Source organism: Sphaeramia orbicularis, chromosome 8 (genome assembly GCF_902148855.1).
Source record: "Sphaeramia orbicularis chromosome 8, fSphaOr1.1, whole genome shotgun sequence".
Classification (NCBI taxonomy): Eukaryota; Metazoa; Chordata; class Actinopteri; order Kurtiformes; family Apogonidae; genus Sphaeramia; species Sphaeramia orbicularis.
The window spans coordinates 52,411,888-52,435,817 of record NC_043964.1 but is presented as its reverse complement, the minus strand read 5'-3'; the positions used below and the strand labels follow the sequence as shown (position 1 = coordinate 52,435,817).

The 23,930-nt window shown below is 35.1% G+C and overlaps 1 protein-coding gene across 2 annotated transcripts in view; it reads right to left on the bottom strand.

Moving 5' to 3' along the window:
* Position 1: 1 nt before the first annotated feature.
* The window catches only part of LOC115424594 (tetratricopeptide repeat protein 39A), a 57,483-nt gene continuing 33,554 nt past the window's right edge, over positions 2-23,930 (bottom strand). For both annotated transcript variants that reach the window (XM_030141950.1, XM_030141951.1), the window contains 10 exons: positions 21,567-21,675; positions 19,455-19,522; positions 12,534-12,593; positions 11,255-11,416; positions 9,784-9,875; positions 7,980-8,100; positions 7,784-7,895; positions 7,285-7,399; positions 5,300-5,416; positions 2-907 (listed from right to left, as the gene is read on the bottom strand). In XM_030141950.1, the coding sequence (XP_029997810.1) occupies positions 799-907; positions 5,300-5,416; positions 7,285-7,399; positions 7,784-7,895; positions 7,980-8,100; positions 9,784-9,875; positions 11,255-11,416; positions 12,534-12,593; positions 19,455-19,522; positions 21,567-21,675 (1,065 nt within the window). In that variant the 3' untranslated portion in view covers positions 2-798. The remainder of the gene's footprint in view (positions 908-5,299; positions 5,417-7,284; positions 7,400-7,783; positions 7,896-7,979; positions 8,101-9,783; positions 9,876-11,254; positions 11,417-12,533; positions 12,594-19,454; positions 19,523-21,566; positions 21,676-23,930) is intronic.

The window sequence follows — 23,930 nt, the reverse complement described above, 5'->3', positions numbered from 1 at the left end:
GCATCGTCACATGTTGAATTTATTTAAATGCAAAAATAATCTTTGTACATTTACACTTCTTGTAAAGTGTACACGCTCCAGATATTTTTCAACACTGAATATGGAAACGCAAACACACCAAGAAGAGGAAGTTTGGAAGAGCAGTAAAAACAGTTTTGTGCTTTTGTCCCTCTTCCACCTCTGGGACATAACAGCCCGTTTTAGTTTTCCGACTGAAGAAGGACTGAAATGCATCGAATACTGGCTACTGATGATTAAAATCCATTTCAAGCCATATAAACGGTATCAAAAACCTATTTTGTATCAAATGTGTTGTATGTTATGTACAACGAACCTCTTCAGGCCCAGTGTGTTGATGCTCATGTAGAGCTTTGAACCTGTACAAAGAATTACTAAACATTTCATAAATTCAAAACATTTCCAACATGTGATTTTTACAGTGGCTTCAATCAGATGTTGATAAGTGTTGTTTAATTTTGAATGTAAACAATAAAATTATTGCATAAAATAAAATTAAATCTCCAGTGTATGTACACAAGTCTATCTCAACCTAAGAGAGGCTGAAACTCGACCTCCTTCAGTTTTAATTGTTAATTGTTAATTGAAACAGTTATTTTCATGGAACAGTTCCTGAAAATAATCTACCAGGTTTTTGATATGTTAAATAAATGTGCAAACTGGGACACAGATGTGGCAGAACAGGGTATGTGACTGTCCATGACCCACAAACAGCCCGTGTAGCTCAGAACTTTGAAGGGAATATCTGGTTTTTGAAGTTGCTCCCCCCAAAGAAACACCTCACAGGTGGGTGTCCTCCTCTTCTCCTGGGTCGGCCTTGACTTTGGCCAGAGCAGCGTGTATCCTGAACTGTGTGCGAGACTCCATTGAGTATTCTTTGTAGTTGTGTCTGTGGTGAAAATGTAAAGACTGTTAAAGATCTGTTCAGAAGAGAGGCTGTGAATGTTGTTAAATATTAGATATGAACGTATCAGAGATGTTTTACAACAACCCTGACATCAAAACTAGCAAAAAAGATCCTCTGGATCCTATACAGAACCTTGGATATTAAGATTTTTTTAATCTTTAAATACAGAACTTTGGAAGAGCATTCAGACATATAACGTCAGCCTCACAGCATAACAGCCCAAGTCAGTGGTTCCAACCTTTTTTGGCTCGTGACCCCATTTTAACATGACAAATTTATGGCGACCCCAGACATTCAAATTTTTTTGCAAAAATTAATTTCTGTAAATGTAATCATGTAATAGTTTGCTATACTATGTTTCAAATACAGGTTAATTTTAGAGGATATTTAGTCTATATAATGTATATTATTATGGACGGAGGCAGAAAAGCCAGGTGTAGATTACTGCACAAAGGGAGAATCGGATTTTCCTTGGTCAGGATATGTACAGTCAGTCCAGTTGTGATTTACAAGGCTGACAATTAATACTGAACAAACAAGAACTCAAACTATGAATTATGAAAGAGCTGCAGCATCTGAAACTGACCACAATGAACATTTGAAAGTCACATGATCGGGTCAATCATGATATGCCCTATCAGATATTATATCCTGCATTTTATTTGAACTTGATTTTTTCTAGAAAAAAGTGTGTGGTGTTTTAGTTATAATGAAATCTATATTGAATCATTAAAAAATATTTCTTAGTAATTTTTAAACATTTTTTATCAATTACTACAAATTTCAGGCGACCCCACACGGTTGAAAAACACTGACCTAAGTCATCCATTATATGGAACAGGAGTTTCTAACGGGTCTGGGATACAAAACAATAATGACTAATGTCAGGAAATAGTTTTATATTAGGATAAATATCATTGCATTGGTTAGTTTGATTTAAATCGGTATCTTTTGTTTCCAAAATGCCTCACAGATGGTTTTTACTTAATTTCTCTCATCATTGATTTTTGTTTCATCCATGACTCTGGTTTTAAATGTTCTTCCTCTAAATTTCTATAATATTTTTCCTGCTCTGACTGTAAATAATAATTTTCTACCACAACTAACCATCTAATTTCTTACAAAATCTACCATTAAACTTTAAGGAAATATTGATGTTTCTAAACTATATGAACATAAATATTGGGACACATCATGTCTACAGCTGTAAGATGTCCTGTTCATGGTGATTGGACATAGTAATATCAGTATTCATGAACACATGTTACTGACTTGACTTCTTCCCTGGAGTCTCTGTGCTTTATCACCTCACAGGTTTTCCCAGGATCATCACCGGTTTTTCCCTGGATCTTCACAGGTTTTCCTAAGATCATCTCTAGACTTGCTGCTGTGGTCTGGCCTCTCTCTACCTTTATCATCATCACTCACTTATCCATATAGTTACGATAGTGTTTATTATACTGTTTTATACATGTTCTAGTTCGGTTATCTGTGCATGTGTCTCCACCTACCTCCCCCCTCTCCCCCAGTCTCTCTCTATCTCTATCGCTCTCTCTTTTCTCCTCCTTTACTTTCTTGCTCTAACCTCAACTGGCCAAGGCAGACGGCCATCCTTCAGGAGTCTGGGTCTGCTCGAGGCTTCTGCTGTTAAAGGGAAGTTTTTCCTCGCCACTGTCACCAGTCATAAGTGTTTGCACCTGGAGGATTCTGTTGGGTTTCTGTAAATTGGCTTAAAATTTGATTTGATTTATCTCCCCTTTATGTGAGGCACTTTGTGACATGTTGCTTTAAAAAGTGCTATATAAATAAAGCTTTACTTACTTACTTACTTAATATTAATAATCAATGTGATATTTATCCCAATATAAAACTATATTCTGACATTAGTCATTGTTTTGTATCCCAGATCCCTGTTAGAAAAGAAACACCTGAATTCAACGTGTCCACATACTTTTGTCCATTTGTGTCTGAGTTTGACAGTTATACTATGAGGCTAATGATATGAAGGTAAACAGCAGCCTCTAGTGTTCCTATAAGACCATACACTAACAAGGAAGGAAAACACCTGACCCAGTTTTATTGGAGTACAGTCCGATCAAAAAGTATGTGAAAGTTACACAGACTGTCTAAAAAAGCTGAATTTCTATTTCCAGTTTCACTTAAACATTGACATGTTCATATTCTTATGAAGAGAAACAAATACAATTTACCAGGCAAACAAACATTTCCATTCACCATCACCTTCTGTTGTTTGAACTGGGAAAAAAATCTATGAAATATGCAGTTGACAAACAAACAAGCAAATAAATAAGAGTTAATCCTTTAATACGATTAAGCTCTTAATTAAGCTATTAATCAGGAAATGACAAACACTGTGATCAAAAATCATATTTAAGAAAAATTAGAAATAGTAATTTGAGTATCAATAGTCATGCACAGTTTCAAAACAAAGGTGGGTTTGGGGGATTCCCTTTATTTTAATGCCTTATTCTCTACAGAAAACACTCAAAGATCCATTTTTTTCTCAGTAAATGTCTGAGACCTGTTCCCTCTACCATGCATATCAGGGTTGGACAAAATTCAGAACTGAACTGAGAATGACCCCTAAAGTCCAATTCAATTCTTGAGTTTGAATCAAGATTGCAAACAGGATGGCGGAATTGCAATTCAAATTCAAACTGCAGGAAGTAGAATTGGAATTCCATGAAATTCAAAGAAAGTCATGATACATAATTAAGGTGTATCTAACAATGAAGCTTTATAGTATATATTACATATGATTATAACATTAATTTCATACACATATTATTGTATGGACTTTATGTACACAAACACGTTATTATAGCCAACAGGCCTATTGTTTTATTTATTTATTTGTTTATTTATTTTTTAAAACCACAATTAATATTAAAAACATACTCTATAAATATGTGGCCATACCTGCTTCCTCTGCACCTGTTGAGAGGATATTTGATGTTGCAGGACAGATATTCAGACCAGAACGATGCCGCTTCAGTGACTAAATATTTGAGGAACTGTTGACCTTTAGATGCAACAGCGTTACCCTGTAAAGTACTTTAATAAATGATAATTGCATTTACCAAAACATTGTTTCATTTGATTACTTTGAAATGCAGATATTGCTAATTATTCAACTTAAAGGGAGCATATGCTTAATGTTAGAGTCTGTACTTATTTGGAAAAAAATGTAAAAGTATCACATTCTCTCACTGATATGCGATAAGAATGAATTTCTCTGAATAGCAATGATTCCAATTCCACTTCCTGTAATTCCAATTCCAATTCATTCATTGAATTGAATTAAATTCTGAATTTTGTACAACCCTGATGCATGGTACTACATTTCATACTCCGCAGTATTCTTGAAATTTCCAATAAATTCAACTGTTTCTTTTTCTTTCTTTTTTTTTTTTTTTTTTTTTACTTTTAAAGACACTAACACTATTATTTTCTAGTAGTCCAATGGGGTTAAAGGTACACTTCTATGTCGAAGTTACTGTCAATTGAAAGTTAGCTTAGCCTTCAGAGTGGAACTTGAGAAAATTAAAGATAAATTGTAATAAAAATGGTTTAGATTTACTAACATTTGAAATAACATTTAAACATTTCTTGTCACTGCACACAAGTAAATGTAAATATCTGTAAAATATGGAAGATCTCCACATCAAATGGAAAGAATTTGAGGTAAATGTGATGCTAAGGCAAATGGATGTTAGCTTAGCTTAGCACACAGAGTGAAAATAGGTCAATACCTGCACCTGTGAGGTTCACCAAATACAGGGAACAGTCATTCCTGCTGTAGTTATTAAAATTTTCATTCCTGATATTAAAAACTTACTAATATAAATAGGTTTCTATTTTTTTTTTTGTTTGTTGGTTTGTTTGTTTATTTTTAGGAAAACAAGCTCCATCCACTGTTTTCTACCTTTAAGCTAAGCTAGGCTAGTAGGTAACTGGTAACAAGTTTAGTCTTAGAAATGATCTTGGGGAAAGCACTTTTTATTATAATAATTTTGCACTTTGAAAGGACTTCTATTGTTGTGGACAATACTCCTTAATTGTTGATAAAGACAATTTCTGTCTCTAAACGCTGACACACACACCTTTGAGAACAAAGTTTCAACACATTTTATGAACACGGGAATAAACATGTTCAGCTAATATTATCTACATATAGATGTATATGATATATGATATGATGATATATGTTTTGACACGATAATATGTTATGATATGTTATAATATGACATTATGATATATTTTATGATATGATATGACATATGAAATGATGATGTTTGTGTGTCCTACTGTTCTGTGACTGAACACTGATGCTGTTCTGAAGGAGTGACTTACTTGGCCCTGTGAAGTATTTTAATAGCCTCGTCCCTCCTTCCTTGTTCTATGTAGAGCAGACTGAGCTCCACCAGACTGTTGGGCACCAGATAGTGGTCAAACTTGATCTTCTTTTCACTGAGAAACAACAGAAAGTGGGGAATAAACTCTTACTCTCACATGCTGCTACATTTTCCCCATAAACAAAGTCAATCCTCATGCAACTGCACTATATGGGACATGTTTGACAAAGCTGTCGGTCTTCACTCTTGTGCAAATATTCACTGTGTGACGATGAGTTTAGAGGATTTCCTAACTGCTGAGCAAACATTGCACTGCCAACACACCCAGTTAAAAGCTATCCTTAGATACTGGCTTAAGACGAATAAAGAAAAGCAGCAGCTCATGCAGCAAAGACTCAAAAAAATGTACATTTCAGACTTTTATTGGTTATAATGTGAAAAGTTTGAAGGTTGTGATCTGGTGTTTGACACCCCCCCCCCATACACATGCACACACACACACACACACACACACACACACACACACACACACACACCCACGCACTGCATAAAAAGCAGTATGTTTACACTGATTATATTTGCACATTTTTTTTACTGCTTTATATTGAATAAAATGTTCTTACCTTGTCATACAGTACATCTCTAATTTGCACATAACTCCACTGCACACTCATATGATATATATATGTATATCTCTCTCTCTCTCTCTCTCTATATATATATATATATATATAAAAACACACACACACATATATACCTTTTTCTTTTCAGTGTATGCCTGTATTATATTGTGTTGTATGTGGTCGCATAGTTCACTGTCTCTGGCAGAGACCAGCTGGAAATTCAATGCACAATCTGTGTAATGACAATAAAGCCTATTCTATTCTATTCTATTCTATTCTATTCTATTCTATTCTATAGGGTGTATCTGAAAAAGTAGACTCTCAGAAAAAAACAACATAAGACCAAAATGCAAAGACATTTTGTAAATCTGCTCCTATGTGTTTATTGATCATGGAATTGTCTTTTGATTGACACCAGTGTCCTGGGTCAGTTTTCAGGCTTCAGTGAACAACGCTCATTTGAATTGTACAAAATAAAATCTTTTGCACATGGAAGTTTAAGAGTTAATATGAGCTCTGTCTCCATGGATGACGAGTTCCATTGGTCTTTTACTTGCATACATGAAACAGGACAAAAATAATGACATGTGAACCCCCTAACATCCGTACAAAGATTTCACACATCGGTGAAAAACTGAAAATTAATAACAAAATCTGCTCAGCGAGTCTAGATTGAGGATTTTAATTGAAGGCACACATGTCCGTTCGTCAAAGGATTCCAGCTCGTTTAGTCTTCCACATGGGCCCTGTTCCTTGCTACCTAAATTTGTGCCCTCCTCCACATATCTGCGACGGCACGCCTAATCCTGCCCCTGTCCTGCCTCAGGAGTTCTACTTCAGAATTACGTATGCTGACTGAAATGTTTCTGATGACAAATGGTCAGCTCCAAACAAGCTGAAAGAATCTTCACTACTAGCATTAACCCCTTGTGTTTGGAATGATAGACTCAAACCTGTCGTTAATGTCAAATCTGTGTATGAATGGTAGGGGGTTCACATGTCATTATTTTTCTCCTGTTTTATGTATGCAAGTAAAAGACCAATGGAACTCATCATCCATGGTGACAGATCTCATATTAACTCTTAAACTTCCATGTGCAAAAGACTTTTATTTTGCACAATTCAAATGAGCGTTGTTCACTGAAGCCTGAAAACTGACCCAGGACACTGGTGTCAATCAAAGGACAGTTACATGGTCAATAAACACATATGAGCAGATTTACAAAATGTCTTTGTATTTTGGTTTTAGGTTGGTTTTTTCTGAGAGTCTACTTTTTTCTGATACACCCTGCACGTATGCTCATTTGTCTGCATTTGAGATAACTGCCTCATTGCCTAATTGGTGGTTCAGAAGACTCACCTGGCACACACTTGTTTAAAGCAGTCCTCAGCGGCCTGGAGGTGACCCTGGTTCTTCAAACACAGACCCTTCAGCAGGTGAACCACACAGCGGTCGTCTACAGAGAACTCATTCACTGCAGAGGAAACAAAAACCCCCATCAGCCCAACCTGGACCACAGCAGATCTATGTCCAGTCATATCACCTCTGTCTGATGTCTCTGCTCATACGTCTGTTTGCGCCTGTTCATTCTGGATATCACAGCTGGTTTTGCACCGGACACTTTTATTTTAGCACATTACAGATATTCTCCAGATCCTGCCCAGACCTTTTATACTTGTAATTTATTCTGTATAGTATTTGCTTTTGTGTTGTCTTTCTGTTTTTTACAAGTGTTTGCTGTGGTACTCTGCTGCACTGTAACTTCACAGTTTGGGATAAATAAAATCAATCAATCAATCAATCAATCCATCAATCCATCCATCCATCCATCCATCCATCCATCCATCCATTGTATTACTGGGAGATTCCAGAAGGGTGCGCTCTGCCTCCACTAGTGTCTGCATCATTCCTTCAGTCAGCTCTGGTCGTTTGCTGATCATACTGAAGCCGTTCCACATGTACATCATCTCCTACAATAAAGCATTAGATACATTTGGAAGTCTGTGTGATCCTGACAGAATGGTGCTTGTGTGTGTCTGTGTGAGAGGCTTTACCAGCGCTGGTACCGGGAGCCTGATGGGACTGGAAGCCTTGTAGCGTCTGGCTTTACGGATCGCAAACTTTTCAGTCGGGGGAGACTTTCCTGCTATCTTCTGCTTGAAGGTGGGAACTTGTCTAAAGGTAGACGAGAACAGGAAGAAACAAGGCATGAAAGTATAGAGTTAGACACAAACATAAGTTGAAAATGCTGTTCCAAATGTTAGCATGTTTTTTGTTGGAAGCTCCAAGAATAAATTCGGATTTGTCTCTGTCTCATTTTTATAAATTTAATTTAACTTGATCTGATCACAAACACAGGATTACTTAGTACTAAGGATCCACACCAAGGAGGAAATGGCTAATGACGCTCATTTTGTCTTCTGTTTATGTAATTATACTTTTCTTTTTTTTCTTTTGTTCAGATTGTTGCGCAATCATAACATCTGAAACAAACAAACTCAAACGTTGGATCAAGAAGGCAATGGAGATCAGGAAGCAGGCGAGCGGCACCATCAGCCAGGACGAGGGGGCATACACTCTCTCGCGCACCTGGGATTCCCTCCTCCAGAGACCACCTAAAGGCGGAGGAGGTGCGGTCGGCTCGACGGGCTCTGATTGGTCCGTCGAGCCGACCAACTGATAAATGACACGTCAGCAGCACGTTGGATGACGCTTCTGAGGAAGACTGGAGTCACAGTCGAAACTGTCAAGCAGGTAACATCTAAAAACTATACCTTGTCTGAACAAAAAAAAAAAGAAAAGTATAAGGAGGAAATGGATCCAGACATTCCAACACACATCACTTTCATAACCCTTGTAAACTGATCTTCAAAGAATGGGCTGATCCTATGGGCTAGGTGGGTTGGGTCACCAAAAACAGGCTGGTGTCATCTGACTCTAAAGTCAAACAGATGTGACACCTCAACTCTACTTAACCCTATACTGACAGTGTGTTTACATCTTATCTCCTGTGATTTACAATCGTATGTGGGAATATGTATTTAAAAGTGTGTCTAAGGTAAAACCTAAGGTCTGTGTTGACCAAGATGTGACTCATACTATCCAAAGACCTTTACCGCTAACAAGTGAAACAAAGGAATCCTAACTTTAAACATTAACTACTAACTAATATGTGATTAAACTTAAGACTTCAACTGTCTAAATTAAAATAATATTTCACAAACGTGTCAGAAAGTTACTTTTACAGCTTTCGAACAGACTTGTAAAGAATGCTGAGACTCACTTCAAAAGCCTTTATTTGGACATTTCACATGGTTTTATTTGAACTAATAACTATTCATTTTTCAGAACAGGTTAATTCATGGTATTATGGGAGGTAAGAGTAAGATGACTGTACCTGTGTAGAGGAAGAGACCATATCCAACGATATCCTACATGAAATGAATCTAAACTTTTGGTTCTTCTTTTATACTGTGGAATGTCTGGTGTTAATTATCGTTCCAGCCACTTGTATCTTTACTGCACCACGCATATATTGCTTATTTCAGTTTTAAGTCAGTATCTCATCTGTTTAACTTCACTGTTGCACCTTTATTGCCTATTTACTGTCTCCTCAACCCCCTGGTGTTTATTGTGTTTATAGTTCTATTCTATTCTATTGTTTGTATTTTTTTCTACTCTGTTTATTTTGCACTGTGAGGCCTTAGAGTTTTGTCATTTCAGTTTTCTGTGTGATGTACATGTGGAAAAACTGACAATAAAACTGACTTTGATTTGACTAAAAAGCAGTTATATCACAAACCGTGGAAAAGCAGTGTGTTACAGAAGCCAAGTCCAAATGAAAGAGAGTGTTCTTACCTAAAGAGTTCTACCTCATCCTCCCCAAAAGGCCTGGCCTCTTCTTTAGGCAGCATACTGAGGTACGCAGCTTTCATGTACACATACATGGCCTGGCAAAACAAACAGCCATTTCAAAAAGAGGATTGATATGAGCAGCAAAAGAACAGACAGACATGGCAAGACATGGTGCACACATCCTTAAATAAAAGAAAACAAAACAAGAAAAAGACAGAAAAAAATCAAACTAAAAAAGTAGAAGTACTAGATTGACCTCTTTACTCAAGTAAAAGATGACTATTCCACTGCAACAGAAAAGAAAAAAAACAAACAAATAATGATGAAATAAAATCAATGCTAATATTTGTCTGCTGATCTGTACAATCAACTTATTTTCTGTGTGATTCCAAGAATATCAATTATTATTCAATCCAAAATTGTGGAATTTCCGCAAGTCTTGTTCAAATGCAGGGAGAGAAACCCGGTGCGGCAGCAGCAGCGAGCTGAGCCTCACCTTGGACGGTTCATCCGAAACAAACTGTGCTTCATCCCATAAATTCACAGTGTGTTTCTGTCTGTGTATCAACAGTGAAATGGTTTCAAACTCTTGGATTCTATGCCCTGACTTTCCATAGTCTGGATAATGTATAAATGTATTTCTGTAACTTACTCAAACACAGTGTTTCTCGACTTTTTTGAACAAAAACCCCCTCACGTCATCCTGAGCCTTCTGCCCCCCCCCCACCGTGACACTGTGTTAAATGTGTCGATCCTAGTGGTTTTTCTAATCCACACATGTGGGTTTTTCCATCAATCTCAGTCTCATTCCAGGTTTCGCATGTAACCCATTGTGTCCACTCGTGTTACATGCAGAACCTGCCCATTTAAACACAACTTAATTGCAAACGATTTTACAACAGCAGTCATTTTTGTGAAACACTCTGCCTTGCATAATTAGTTCAATTCCCAAAATGTACCTGTGAGGGAATAAAGAGATATTTGAAAAAATAGTAGCATAATTTTCATGTCCTTTTGACTGTGTTACATGAGGATTTTTGTATAAAAAATAATGTAAAATAATATAAAATAAAATGTAGTTTACGACCACCAGAGTGTGAATGTGAGAACGAATGAATAATGGGTTAATAATGTAAAGCGCTTTGGGTGTCTAGAAAAGCGCCACATAAATCCAATCCATTATTATTATTATTATTATTATTATTATTATTATTATTATTATTATTATTATTATTAAAAAAGCATTTTATCTGAAAAATAGTTTCTCTTTTATCTCAGTAAGTATTTATTTTTAAAATAGACCCAAAGTGCTTCCAAACTTGCTTCATAACATTAGTCTACATCTGATTTGAATTTTCAGCCCCTCTGTTGTGTTTTTAGGACCAGTTTCATAGAAGAACCCAGTGACATTTAACTGTACAAAGGCTTCAGCTGACCAGTTTAAAGTGTGAGTTAACTCTGTGCTGTTCTGTACCTTAGACCAGCGGCTTTCCTGACTCAGCAGGTCTGCGTAGAAGTAGGCCATTTTCCACGCCTGCTTATAGGTGAAACACCACATCAGCTCCCAGTAGCACATGTGATGGAACTGCTTCCAGGCCTGCTGGGCCTTACAGCCGTCTTCAAAAAGAGCCACCGCCTAGCAACAACAAGGCCATGTTAACAGTGACAATGCATGATGGGTATTCAGTATCGACACTGGGCGCTGGTTCTACAGTCACGGAAAAAATGATTAGACCATCAAAAGTCATCAGAAACAGTGGTTATGCAATCCAGTACTACCTCCTGTGTGTGTCATGTGACTAAAACAGACAGAAAAGAAAACATAGAATGCCTAAAAGCACTGTTTTTGTCAGTACAATGACACAGATATTGATGCAAGAACTGAAGTGATTTTGGTTTTTATCAAGAAAACATGTTAAATGGATAGATATCAGCTCTGAAATTAAACTACTATGAGCTATTTTTGTTGTTATCATTATATTTGTCCAAACAAATGGACCTTTAGTTGGACCAGACATTAAAATGAACAAGAAATTGAAGAAAACAAGGGTGGTCTAATAATTTTTTCCCTAACTGTACAGTGTTTTTGTCTTGAGTCTTTTGTCATTTATATGTTATTTTCGTCTTGTTTTGTCTCTTACATCATATTCATCCTGTTGTGTATTTTATGTCAATTATGTTTCACTTTGTCTTCACCAAATACATTAAAACCCAGTGGATTCTTCAACTTTCACTCAAGACCAAAAATGAGCCTTTAAACTTGAAATACTGCTTTGACATTTGCCTTGATACTTATTGACATGAATCACAATAACATACAGTTGAGGAGAAAATTATTAGACCATCAAAAGTCATCAAAAACAATGGTTATGCAATCAAGTCCAAATTCCTGTGTGTGTCATGTGACTAAAACAGACAGAAAAGAAAACATGGAATGTCTAAAAGCACTGTTTTTGTCAGATGTAATTGATGTAAGAACTGAAGTGGTTTTGGTTTTTATCAAGAAAACATGTTAAATGGATAGATATCAGCTCTGAAATTCAACTACTATGAGTTATTTTTGTTGTTATCATTATATTTGTCCAAACAAATGTACCCTTAGTTGGACCAGGCATTAAAATGAACAAGAAATTGAAGAAAACAAGGGGTGGTCGAATATTTTTTTTCCGCGACTGTATGTAGTTAACGCATGAGGAAATAAATGTTACAGAAAAAGAAGAGACTGATGTTTAAACCTTCAAAGCAGCACACACCTCATCGATGTTTCCTCTAATTTCCTCAGTTCTGCCTGCAAAAAAGAGGAATATTGCTCCCTGATGAAAGAGAGAGAGAAAAAAAAATACAGATTAGAAAATGAGCATTTTTTTCAGTTTCTAAAAGGTCGAAGCTGATATAACAGAAGAACAGTGAAGGCTAAGCTCTAAACTTGTTGATGTTTTATAGGACGTTTCCATGTTGCATTGTACACATTGTGTCAGGGTGTTGAGTTTGCTCAGTGGGATGGGCAGCCGTGTGGGTAAAAGGTGGAGTGGAAAGAGGGATGGTGAATTTACAAGAATGTGATTGAGGTGGAAAGATAGCATCAAGGTGTGTGAGCGCACGGAAAATGAAAGGTGGGTCCTGAATGTAACAGAGCCCATGAGAGGTGGAGGTGAAGGGAATAAAAACGAGTCTGAGTGGAAAGAGGAGAGGGAAAAAGAGGGAAAAAGATAGGAATGAATGGAAAGAACCACTGGAACATGTGATGATGAAGGAGAAACTAGAAGAAGAGTGATAAGTTTAAATAAGAAAGTGGCAAGAAATAGAATAGAATAGAATAGAATAGAATAGAATAGAATAGAATAGAATAGAATAGACTTTATTGTCATTGTGTAACTCCAGTCAGTGCAACAGTGGTGAAGAAAAAAAAAGAAAATGAACAAAAACAAATGCTGACAATCACTGATTCACCAGTAAAACCCATGGAGTGGAGAAATGACAGTGGATGGACACACTGGGTTTATATTAAATGATAAATAAAATGAACAAAAATGAATATAAACATCAACAAAATAATACATAACATGAAAAATGTAAGCAAAAAAATGTACTAATATTAAGTTGAAAAAAAAAGTATAAAATATGCAACAAAATTAACTAAAACTGCCAAAGAGCTCAATAAAATAAAAAAAAGAAATAAATCAACAAAAAAAAAAACAAAACATGAATAATATAAGAAGAAAAGGTACCGATATTTAGTAAAAAAAAAAAAAAAAGTATAAAATATGCAACAAAATTAAGTAAAACAGTCAAAGTGATCAATAAAATGAACAAAAATTAATAATAAAGAAAAAAAAGTGAAAAAAATAACAGTAACATGAGCACAATAAAACGCAAAATGAACAGTCTGTCAGTCTGCCCCAGGGCAGATGTGGCTACAGATGTAATTTACCACCACCAGAGGGAGAATGTGAGAGCGAATGAATAATGGGTCAATAATGTAAAGCGCTTTGGGTGTCTAGAAAAGCACTATATAAATCCAATCCATTATTAGTATTATTATTATTAAAAACAAAACAAAGTGAATAAAAATGAACAAAATAAGGTTGGAGATACTTGGTTTTAGGTTCAGTTATTGATGTCTTTGCTGAAAAAGTCACTTTTTCTTCATTTTTCTCTGTTTCTGATATAATAACTTTAATCTGAGCTGTAATGGACATGAACATGATCAGTAAATTAATATATGGGAAAATACCTGATTTTCACAAAAAAAAAAAAAAAAAAAAAAAATCCAAAATATGAAGAATAATATTACAAATAAATGGTGATAAATCACTTAAGAAATGTTACATAGAGAGAAAAATTCATTTGGGAACTGCCATAAAAGTAGCAACTGGTCTTTAAGGGTTAATGTCAAAAATAATCTCCAAGTTGGAATAATAAACCATTGTATTAAAAAACAGAGCTCCATCAGTGACTTATATCAGTTTAAAGGAAAAACATGCGGCATTTCTCAGTTTAAGTTAACACATGAACTATTAAAAAGGGAGAAAAACTTAAATTGTACCAAAAAAAAAATCATTTCTGTCTTGACAGATACATAGTGTTAAGTCATGTTTTGAGGGAAAAAAACAATCCTAAAACTCTTTATCCCAGACAGGTTAGAAAACAACAAATAACTAATTCACCCCAATGTTTCTATGGGCTCGGTCATGTGTCTGATGACGACGCAAAATAAGAAGAAATACGGTCAAATCTTTGGAGAAAATGTCTGAAACTCTGCTCAAACTGAACGACCAAACTGAAATAACCCTGATGTCACTATGAATCATGGGTAATTCTGCCCTGAAGACTGGATTATAGGACCGTTTTCTTCACCCCATGATACAAGTCCAATATTTGCAGAGTAAATTGGTGTCATGGCTCTCATCCTCGGTTATAATCACCTAAAGACCTGGGATGCACAAAGCTCATCTCCCCTTCCTCATCCCTCCTCATCTCTTGTTTCAATATTATCATCAAACAAATCATAAAATGACATGAGATATTTGTGTAAAAACGCTATAAAGAACAGCTGTGCGATATATCCAGACTCATTACATCTGATTTATTAAAAACAAAACTAAACATATAACAGGAACATCACCAGCAGCTGGAATCTCCAACTCCTTATCCTCATATCATAAGTGTCTAACTCATCCACAAATGGACAAAAGTATGTGGACACGTTAAATTCAGGTGTTTTTTTTCTAACAGGGGTCTGGGATACAAAACAATAATGACTAATATCAGAATATAATTTTATATTGGGATAAATATCATATTGATTATTAATATTGATGTTTCTATTTCCAATCCTCATGAACAGGACATCTTATAGCTGTAGACATGGTGTGTCCCAATATTTATGTCCATATAGTTTAGCAATTGGTCTTTAAGGGTTAATGTCAAAAATAATCTCCAAGTTGGAATAATAAACCATTGTATTAAAACACAGAGCTCCATCAGTGACTTATATCAGTTTAAAGAAATTTATTAATTTATTTAAATTATTGATGTCTTTGCTGAAAAAGTCACTTTTTCTTCATTTTTCTCTGTTTCCTACATAATAACTTTAATCTGAGCTGTAATGAACATGATCAATAAATTATTATATATGAAAATACCTCATTTTCACAGAAAAAATCCAAAATATAAAGAATAATATTATAATAAATGGCGATAAATCACTTAAGAATGGTTAAATAGAGAGAAAAATTCATTTGGGAACTGACATTAAAGAAGCACTGAGTATTTATGGGTTATCATTAAAAATAATCTCCAAGTTGGAATAATAAACCATTGTATTAAAACACAGAGCTCCATCAGTGACTTATATCAGTTTAAAGGAAAAAACGTGGCATTTCTCAGTTTAAGTTAACACATGAACTGTTAAAAAGGGAGAAAAACCTAAATTGTACCAAAAATATGTATCATTTCTGTCTTGAGAGATACATAGTGTAATTTGGAAATTCATATTTTAAGAAAAAACTAAATAAAATCCTAAAACTCTTTATCCCAGACAGGTTAGAAAACAACAAATAACTAATTCACCACAATGTTTCTATGGGCTTGGTCATGTGTCTGATGACGGCGCAAAATAAGAAGAAATACGGTCAAATCTTTGGAGAAAATGTCTGAAACTCTGCTCAAACTGAACGACCAAACTTAGATAACCCTGATATCATTATGAAAATTTAATAAAACCGCCAAAGTGCTCAATGAAATGAACAAAACTGAATTAAAAAAGTGAACAAAATAACAGTACCGTGAACAAAATAAAGCACAAAATGTACAAAAACAAAGTAACATCACCAGCAGCTGGAATCTCCAACTCCTTATCCTCATATCATAATTGTCTAACTCATCCACAAATAGACAAAAGTATGTGGACATGTTGAATTCAGGTGTTTTTTTTCTAACAGGGGTCTGAGATACAAAACAATAATGACTAATGTCAGAATACAGTTTTATATCATGGGATAAATATCATTGCATTGGTTAGTTTGGTTTATTTATTTATTTTTTATCCATGATTTTAAATGTTCTTCCTCTAAATTTCTCAAATATTTTTTCCTGCTCTGACTGTAAATAATAATTTTCTACCACAACTAAACATCAACTTTTATCGCATCTCACTTAAGAAGAAAAACCCATTAAATGACTTGGTCACAATAGCTCAGTTGCATACAGAAACACAAAACTAAGAAAGTAAGTGTGAAGAGATAAAAACAATAGATAATATAAATAGAATACACTAATAAAGCAGGAAAAAAAACAAAATTTGCATACATACAAATCTACAGGAAATGGAAGTAAATATACACTATATACATGCAGGTGTAAATTTCTATAATATTTTCCTGCTCTGACTGTAAATAATAATTTTCTTCCACATCTAACCATCTACTTTCTTCACATCTGACTGAGGAAGAATATAGTTTTATATTGGGATAAATATCATACTTATTATTAATATTGATGTTTCTATGTCCAGTCCTCATGAACAGGACATCTTACAGCTGTAGACATGATGTGTCCCAATATTTATGTCCATATAGTTTCTACCATTAAACTTTAAGGAAATATTGATGCTTATAAACTATATGGTCATAAATATTGGGACACATCATGTCTACAGCTGTAAAATGTCCTGTTCATGAGGATCTGACATAGAAACATCGACATTAATAAGGGTCAAAACACGGTATTCCAAATCTCTCTGACAGGACATTTTAGAGACAATCTGACAGATTAGTGTGGCTAAATGACCCACATTTTCATTTTTAAGTAAATTGTTGCTTTAGTTGGACCATAAGGGATTATCCAAAACAAAGAGCTATTTTATATTGAAATAAATGTTGGAATGGCAATCAATTAAAGTTTGCTCTCTGACGGGACATTAATGTGTTTTGAACCATAATCAATATTTCCTTAAAGTTTAATGGGAGGTTTTTCTTCCTCAGTCAGATGTGATGAAAGTAGATGGTTAGATGTGGTAGAAAGTTATTATTTACAGTCAGAGCAGGAAAAATATTTTAGAAATTTAGAGGTAGAACATTTAAAATCAAAGTCATGGATAAACAACAACAAAATCAATGTTGAGAGAAATGAAGCCCAAACTATCTCTGAGCCATTTTGGAAACAAAGATAATAATTTAAACCAAACTAACCAATGCAATGATATTTACCTCAATATACAACTGTATTCTGACATTAGTCATTATTGTTTTGTATCCCAGACCCCTGTTAGGAAAGAAACACCTGGATTTAACGTGTCCACATACTTTTGTCCCTTTGTGTATGTTAGGCAGTTATGTGATGAGGATAACTACAAGTCCAACTGCACTGGTGTTTTTATTATTTTTTTTTTTTTTACTGCGACTACAGTTTGCATGTGAAAAGAGGGTGATGTCATAGTGATGTCACCTGCTGTTTATGACACATGTTTGACATTTATCTGTTGTCTTCCTGAATTTCTGCGGCCAGACGTATATACTGTATATTTGGAAAAGATTGTGGAACAGCGGAAGAGCAATCCATAAAAACTCATCAACCTACTGCTATGGTTGGCTCATTAAAATGATACAGTTGTTGGATAATTATGTCTAATTACTGTAATGTATAAGCACATTAACCCTTAAAGACCCAGTGCTACTTTTATGGCAGTTCCCAAATGGAGTTTTTCTCAATTTTTAACCTCTCTTAAGTGATTTATCCCCATTTATAATAATAGTATCCTCTGCATTTTACGTTTTTTCAGTGTAAATCATATATTTTCTTATTTTTAATTCACTCTAAAAAACATTGTTTCACATTATTATATACAAAACCACTTGTATCGGGCCTTCAGTGGATCTTGATAAACTGAGTGGAACCAGTTGCCCTTAGATGTTAGACAGGCTCAGTCTCTGCCTGTCTTTAAATTATGTCTAAAAATGCACTTTTTCTTATTGGCTTTTAATCAATGAGTGACATGATTCTTTTTTTTTAAATACTTTTTATGCTGTTTTTATCAGATTTTAATTTTTCTTTGTTTTTATGATGGTTGTAATTTGTTGTTCTTAGCCCACTTTTCACCCTGTGTAATCACTGTTTTTACTTATTTATTTACTTATTTCATCCCTTGTTTTATGTTTCATGTACGGCACTTTGGTTGTTAAAGTGCATTATAAATAAAGTTGGTATGGTATGGTAATTGTTCAAAAATTATTGTCTTTTTTTTCAGGCGGGGGTGGGGGGGTGGGGCTTATTATTGTGGGGTGTGTCCCTCCCTGTCCCACCCCCAGGATATCCACCTATGCTTATTGATCAGCGGTGAAACAGGTCAAACTGTAATCTTTCATGTTTAGTTCTCATATCAGTGATGGGAACCAAGGTTATCGTTAACGAAAACTAACGAAATGACGAAAACTAGAATTGAAAAAACAGTTTCGTTAACTGAAATAAATAAAAACTATAATTAAAAGAAAAAAACAATAACTGAAACTGTATTGTGTGCTTATAAAACTAATTAAAATGCATAAAAATTATGGAAAAAAATTCCCTTCGTTTTCGTCTTTGTCAATGTCGGATTGATAAGAAATCGATTTATTTCGCCCTAGCAATTTCAGCTAGCGTCACCATACGACACTTCACGGTCTGTCACTTCTCGTCACTTGTGGTTTCCAGTCATCTTCTGGTCCCCACTCTACCTGGAAACATGGAGACTAAAGTAGGGAGAAAGCAGCAGAGTCCTGTCTGGGATTTATTTGAATACGATGACGAAGAAGATAAAAGAAATGAAGAAACTAAAACTAAACTAAAACTAAGTATTTAGAAAAAACACAAAAACTAATAAAAACTAGCAAACCTGCTTTAAAAATGAATTAAAACTGACTGAATTAGAGAAAAAAAAGTCAAAACTAACTAAAACTAAACTAGAATGAAAACTCTAAAACTATTATAACTTTGATGGGAACTCCAACCCAACAGCAGCAGAGCTACTGGATGTGACTGCACTGGTTGTTTCAGACTTCATGTTTCAGCTCTGGATGGTGCAGACTGACTGAAACAAACGTCTTACTTTGTAGAGGACCTTCTACCAAACACACACACTCCATTTACTCCATAGGAAACTTTTCTTGTGTAAAAAGATGATCCTTTTTAACACTCACCCGTGGGTACCGGAGCCGGAAAGGTTTCAGCAGCCTCTCAGCTTCAGCCACATCCCCTTCACCAGTCCCTGACAGGTAGGAATACAAGTAATACCATTAGACTCATAGCATAACTGTCTAACTCATCTACTATATGGACAAAAGTATGTGGACACGTTGAATTCAGGTGTTTCTTTTCTAACAGGGGTCTGGGATACAAAATAATAATGTAATAATAATGTCAGAATATAGTTTCATATTATAGAATAAATATCAGTGTATTGATTAGTTTGGTTTAAATTGTTATCTTTGTTTCTAAAATGCCTCAGAGATGGTGTTGACTTCATTCCTCTCAACATTGATTTTTTTTTTTTATTTTTTTTTTTTTATCCATGGCTCTGATTTTAAATGTTCTTCCTCCAGATTTCTAAAATATTTTTCCTGCTCTGACTGTAAATAATAATTTTCTACCACAACTAACCATCTACTTTCATCAAATCTCACTGAGGAAGAATATAGTTTTATATTGGGATACATATCATACTTATTATTAATATTGATGTTTCTATGTCAGATCCTCATGAACAGGACATCTTACAGCTGTAGACATGATGTGTCCCAGTATTTATGTCCATATAGTTTAGAAATCCAATCCAATTCAACTTTATTTATAAAGCATTTTAAAACAACCACAGTGGACCAAAGTGCTGTACAGAAGACTAAAAGCGCAATACAAATTAATAAAAGCATTAAAAAACATTAAAATCAAATTAAAAATAAATAAATAAAACAAGTTAAAATATAAAAACAGAAACAAAATGTCAACATTGCATGAGTATTAAAAGGCCAAGGAGAACAGGTGGGGTTTAAGAAGAGATTTAAAAACAGGTAAGGAGGAGTCCTGTCTGATATTACATCAGTTAAACATTAATATTTCCTTAAAGGTTAATGGTAGATTTTTATTCCTGTCAGATGTGATAAAGTAGATGGTTAGATGTGGAAGGCTATTATTATTTACAGTCAGAGCAGGAAAAATATTATAAAAATTTAGAGGTAGAACATTTAAAACTAGAAAAGCACCACCACCACAACCACCAAAATTTTATCATTTGTTCCTTTTGCCGGTATCAACATTTCCTGAAAATTTCATCCAAATCCATCCATAACTTTTTGAGTTATCTTGCTAACAGACAAACAGACCAACAGACAAACCCTGATGAAAACAAAATGTAACAAGTGTTCAGAGAACGCAAACCTCCGCCAAGCACGCTGAACGGTGTGCATGTGTGGATCGACAATTTCTTTTTAAATTCAACAGTTTCCAGGTTGTTCCATACAGCAGAAAAAGCTGAAGCTTCGTACCAGTCATGTGTCTGTCAAATTAGATTAAATTCCAATCAATATTTGTTGAGTTATAATGAAAAATGTGTCATAAACGGGATTTTCAATGTTAAATGTAAATGTCCACAGAGTCCACATTCCACAGTGGATGTGGACAATTTTGTGCCAGATACAAGATATTGTTCTAAGCTACGGGTGGATCAAATTGGAGGCTAATCGGAGTCGTTTATTCATTTTTTAATGAATTTTCGAAAACTGCTTAATGATGAGAGATAGGAAAATTGGAGATTTTGTGACCTTGAACTTTATAATTTAATGGGTTGGTTCCAGGGCCTAGGCCTATCTGTGGGGAAAATTTGGAAATAGTTTTTGGTAGTAATTGGAATAGTTTTCCTGTAAAGCTGCTAACAAACAAACAAACAAACAAACAAACAAACACACAAAGCAAAGTGATCACAATACCTCCTGGTGGAGGTACAGTCACAGTCATGGATAAAAAAAAAAAAAAAAAATCAAATCAATGTTGAGAGAAATTAAGTCAAAGACAACAATTTAAACCAAATGAACCAATGCAACGATATTTATCCAATAATATAAAACTATATTCTGACATTAGTCATTATTGTTTTGTATCCCAGACCCCTGTTAGAAAAGAAACACCTGAATTCAATGTGTCCACATACTTTTGTCCATTTGTGGATGACTTCAGTAATTATGCCATGAGGCTAACGGTGTGCTATGGTGTAGATCTGAAGTGATGCATAATAATGTGTGGATGTGGTGCAGTTTTACCGAGTATGAAGGTGAGAAAGGTGTAGTAGCAGAGCAGCAGCAGAGCGCAGAGCAGGGAGCGCAGGTTCATCCCTGTTGCACCGTCATGCAGCAGCGACAGACCAAACTCCTACAACAAACCAGACGAGGAGACGCATTCAAAACATTATCTGAGGGAGCTGAGGTGTTAGGGTCAGGACAAGTGGTGACACGGTTCCATGTTTGGTGTTCAATGGGCTCCAATTTTGTACATATAGGACTTATATCAGTGTGTGTTACGTATTTCAGTAGGTGTTTGTAAGCACTTTAACACAGTAAGGATGATGACTGCAAAAAATAAAGTTTTTGACCAAACATATTTTAACCCATAAAGACCCAGTGGGACTTTTGTGGCAGTTCCCAAATGAATTTTTCTCTACTTAAGCTTTCTTAACCTGTTTAACCCTGACCATATTTTCAGGGGAAAAACACCTAAAAAGACTTACCCAAAGTAAATGAAGAATTATTTCACAATAATAAGGTTCATATGGATGTTCGCGGGCCAACAGGGCTAAAGGGGTTAAGTACAATGGTGTATTAGGGCCACATAAGAAAATAAAAACGCTTGTCACTACAAGAATAAAGTTGTAATATTTCAAGAACATAGTCATTATTTAATGAGAATAAAGTTGTAGTTTTAAATACTCATTATTTAACGAGAATTAACTCGTAATATTTTGAGAATAAAGTCATAATGTGATGAGAATAAAGCTGTAGTTTAAAAAAACCCAACTCATTATTTAAAGAGAATAAAGTTGTACTTTTATGAATTTAAAGTCGTAATATTTGAAAAATTCAGAGTTTCTAGTTTTACAGCGAAGGCAACAAGCGAAGCGGCACCTTTCCCTTCTGTTGGACTCCAAAACTCACAGTAGAATCCTTAGTTTCTGTAGAAACAACAAACCCTAGAGTTCTGGCGGAACCACTGATAACCCTACAGCCGACCACTTTGTCAGTTTCTCCTCCACAAAAGAAGCAATTTGCTCCAAATCAGCTTGATTCTTACGACGAAACAAACGCAAACGTGTGCGAACTGGCTTCAGAGTCCTTAGGCTAATGCTAATGTGTTGATGGTGGGCGGGGCTAATAGGCTCAGTATTTGGCCTTTGTGCGTAAACCCCAAATGAAAGTATGACTTCACTAAATGTTCCAAGTTCAACATTATTTGATGACTTTATTCTCATTATATTATGACTTTATTCTCAAAATATCACAACTTTATTCTCGTAGTGAGTATTTTTTCCTATGTGGCCCTAATACGTCATCATACTTAAGTGAGTTATCACCATTTATTAAAATATTATCCTCTGAATTTGCATTTTGTCCAGTGAAAATCATCTGTTTTTCTATGTTTAATTCACTGATCATGAAGATGTTCATAAAAGCTCAGAGTAAATTCAAAGGTTATCATATCAAAACAGCAAAATAGGACCAATGGCCCTGTAGCTTACAGGCCAAATTAAAAGCTTTGGGAAATGTATCCAGATGCCATTTATTATCACCCAGTTCTTTGTATTTATTATATTACAGAAATAGCCCATGTTTTGGTCATATTCCAATCAGATCTGTAAAAAATTCAAATTCCAACTTGATATCATTGATACTTACTGATTTATTGGATCAATCCACTTCCTATCTCTTATAATGGGGACATTTTTCAAAGTGGCACCGAATCCAGAATCAGATCCGGATCCAAATAATTTCACTAACTTTTGTTGACATCATCAAGAAGAAGCTGTTTACCAAGTTTGAAGTCAATTGGAATTGTAGTTTTGGAGAAAAATACGATTGAAATTTTTTTAACGGACAACAACAACAGACGCCGCATGATGACCACAGCTTACGGCCTGTCGGCTGGTAAGCTAAAAAACTGAAGAAAAGGGGACTTTTTCAGTGAAATATACTGTAGCATTAACTGCAGGGGGCGATTTGTTTAAAAAAAAAATAAAACAGAGGGGAGGATTTTTTTTTTTTTGGAGTGTGTGTGTGTGTGTGTGTGTGGGGGGGCAGTTATATATGTGGGGGTGCAGTCCACAACTAATGTAACTAACGCTGGTGTGAAACGAAAGTGAAACTTTATATACTTTCAACATCCAACTCTATTATTCCTCTATTATTCAGCGGCTCTTGCACGAAATTTTCACAACTTCTAACCTGTATCCACTGGACTCCCTCGACTGCTCTATGAGCCCCCCTCAAATGCTGGGCCCCATGAATTTTTCCAACCCCCCCCCCCACACACACACCTTTACAGCACCCCAGTGCATGGGAACATTAGTGAATTCTGAGACTGTGACAGTTGGGCTCAGGTGAACGTTAGTGTCAGTACTGTAGGATACAGGTAGA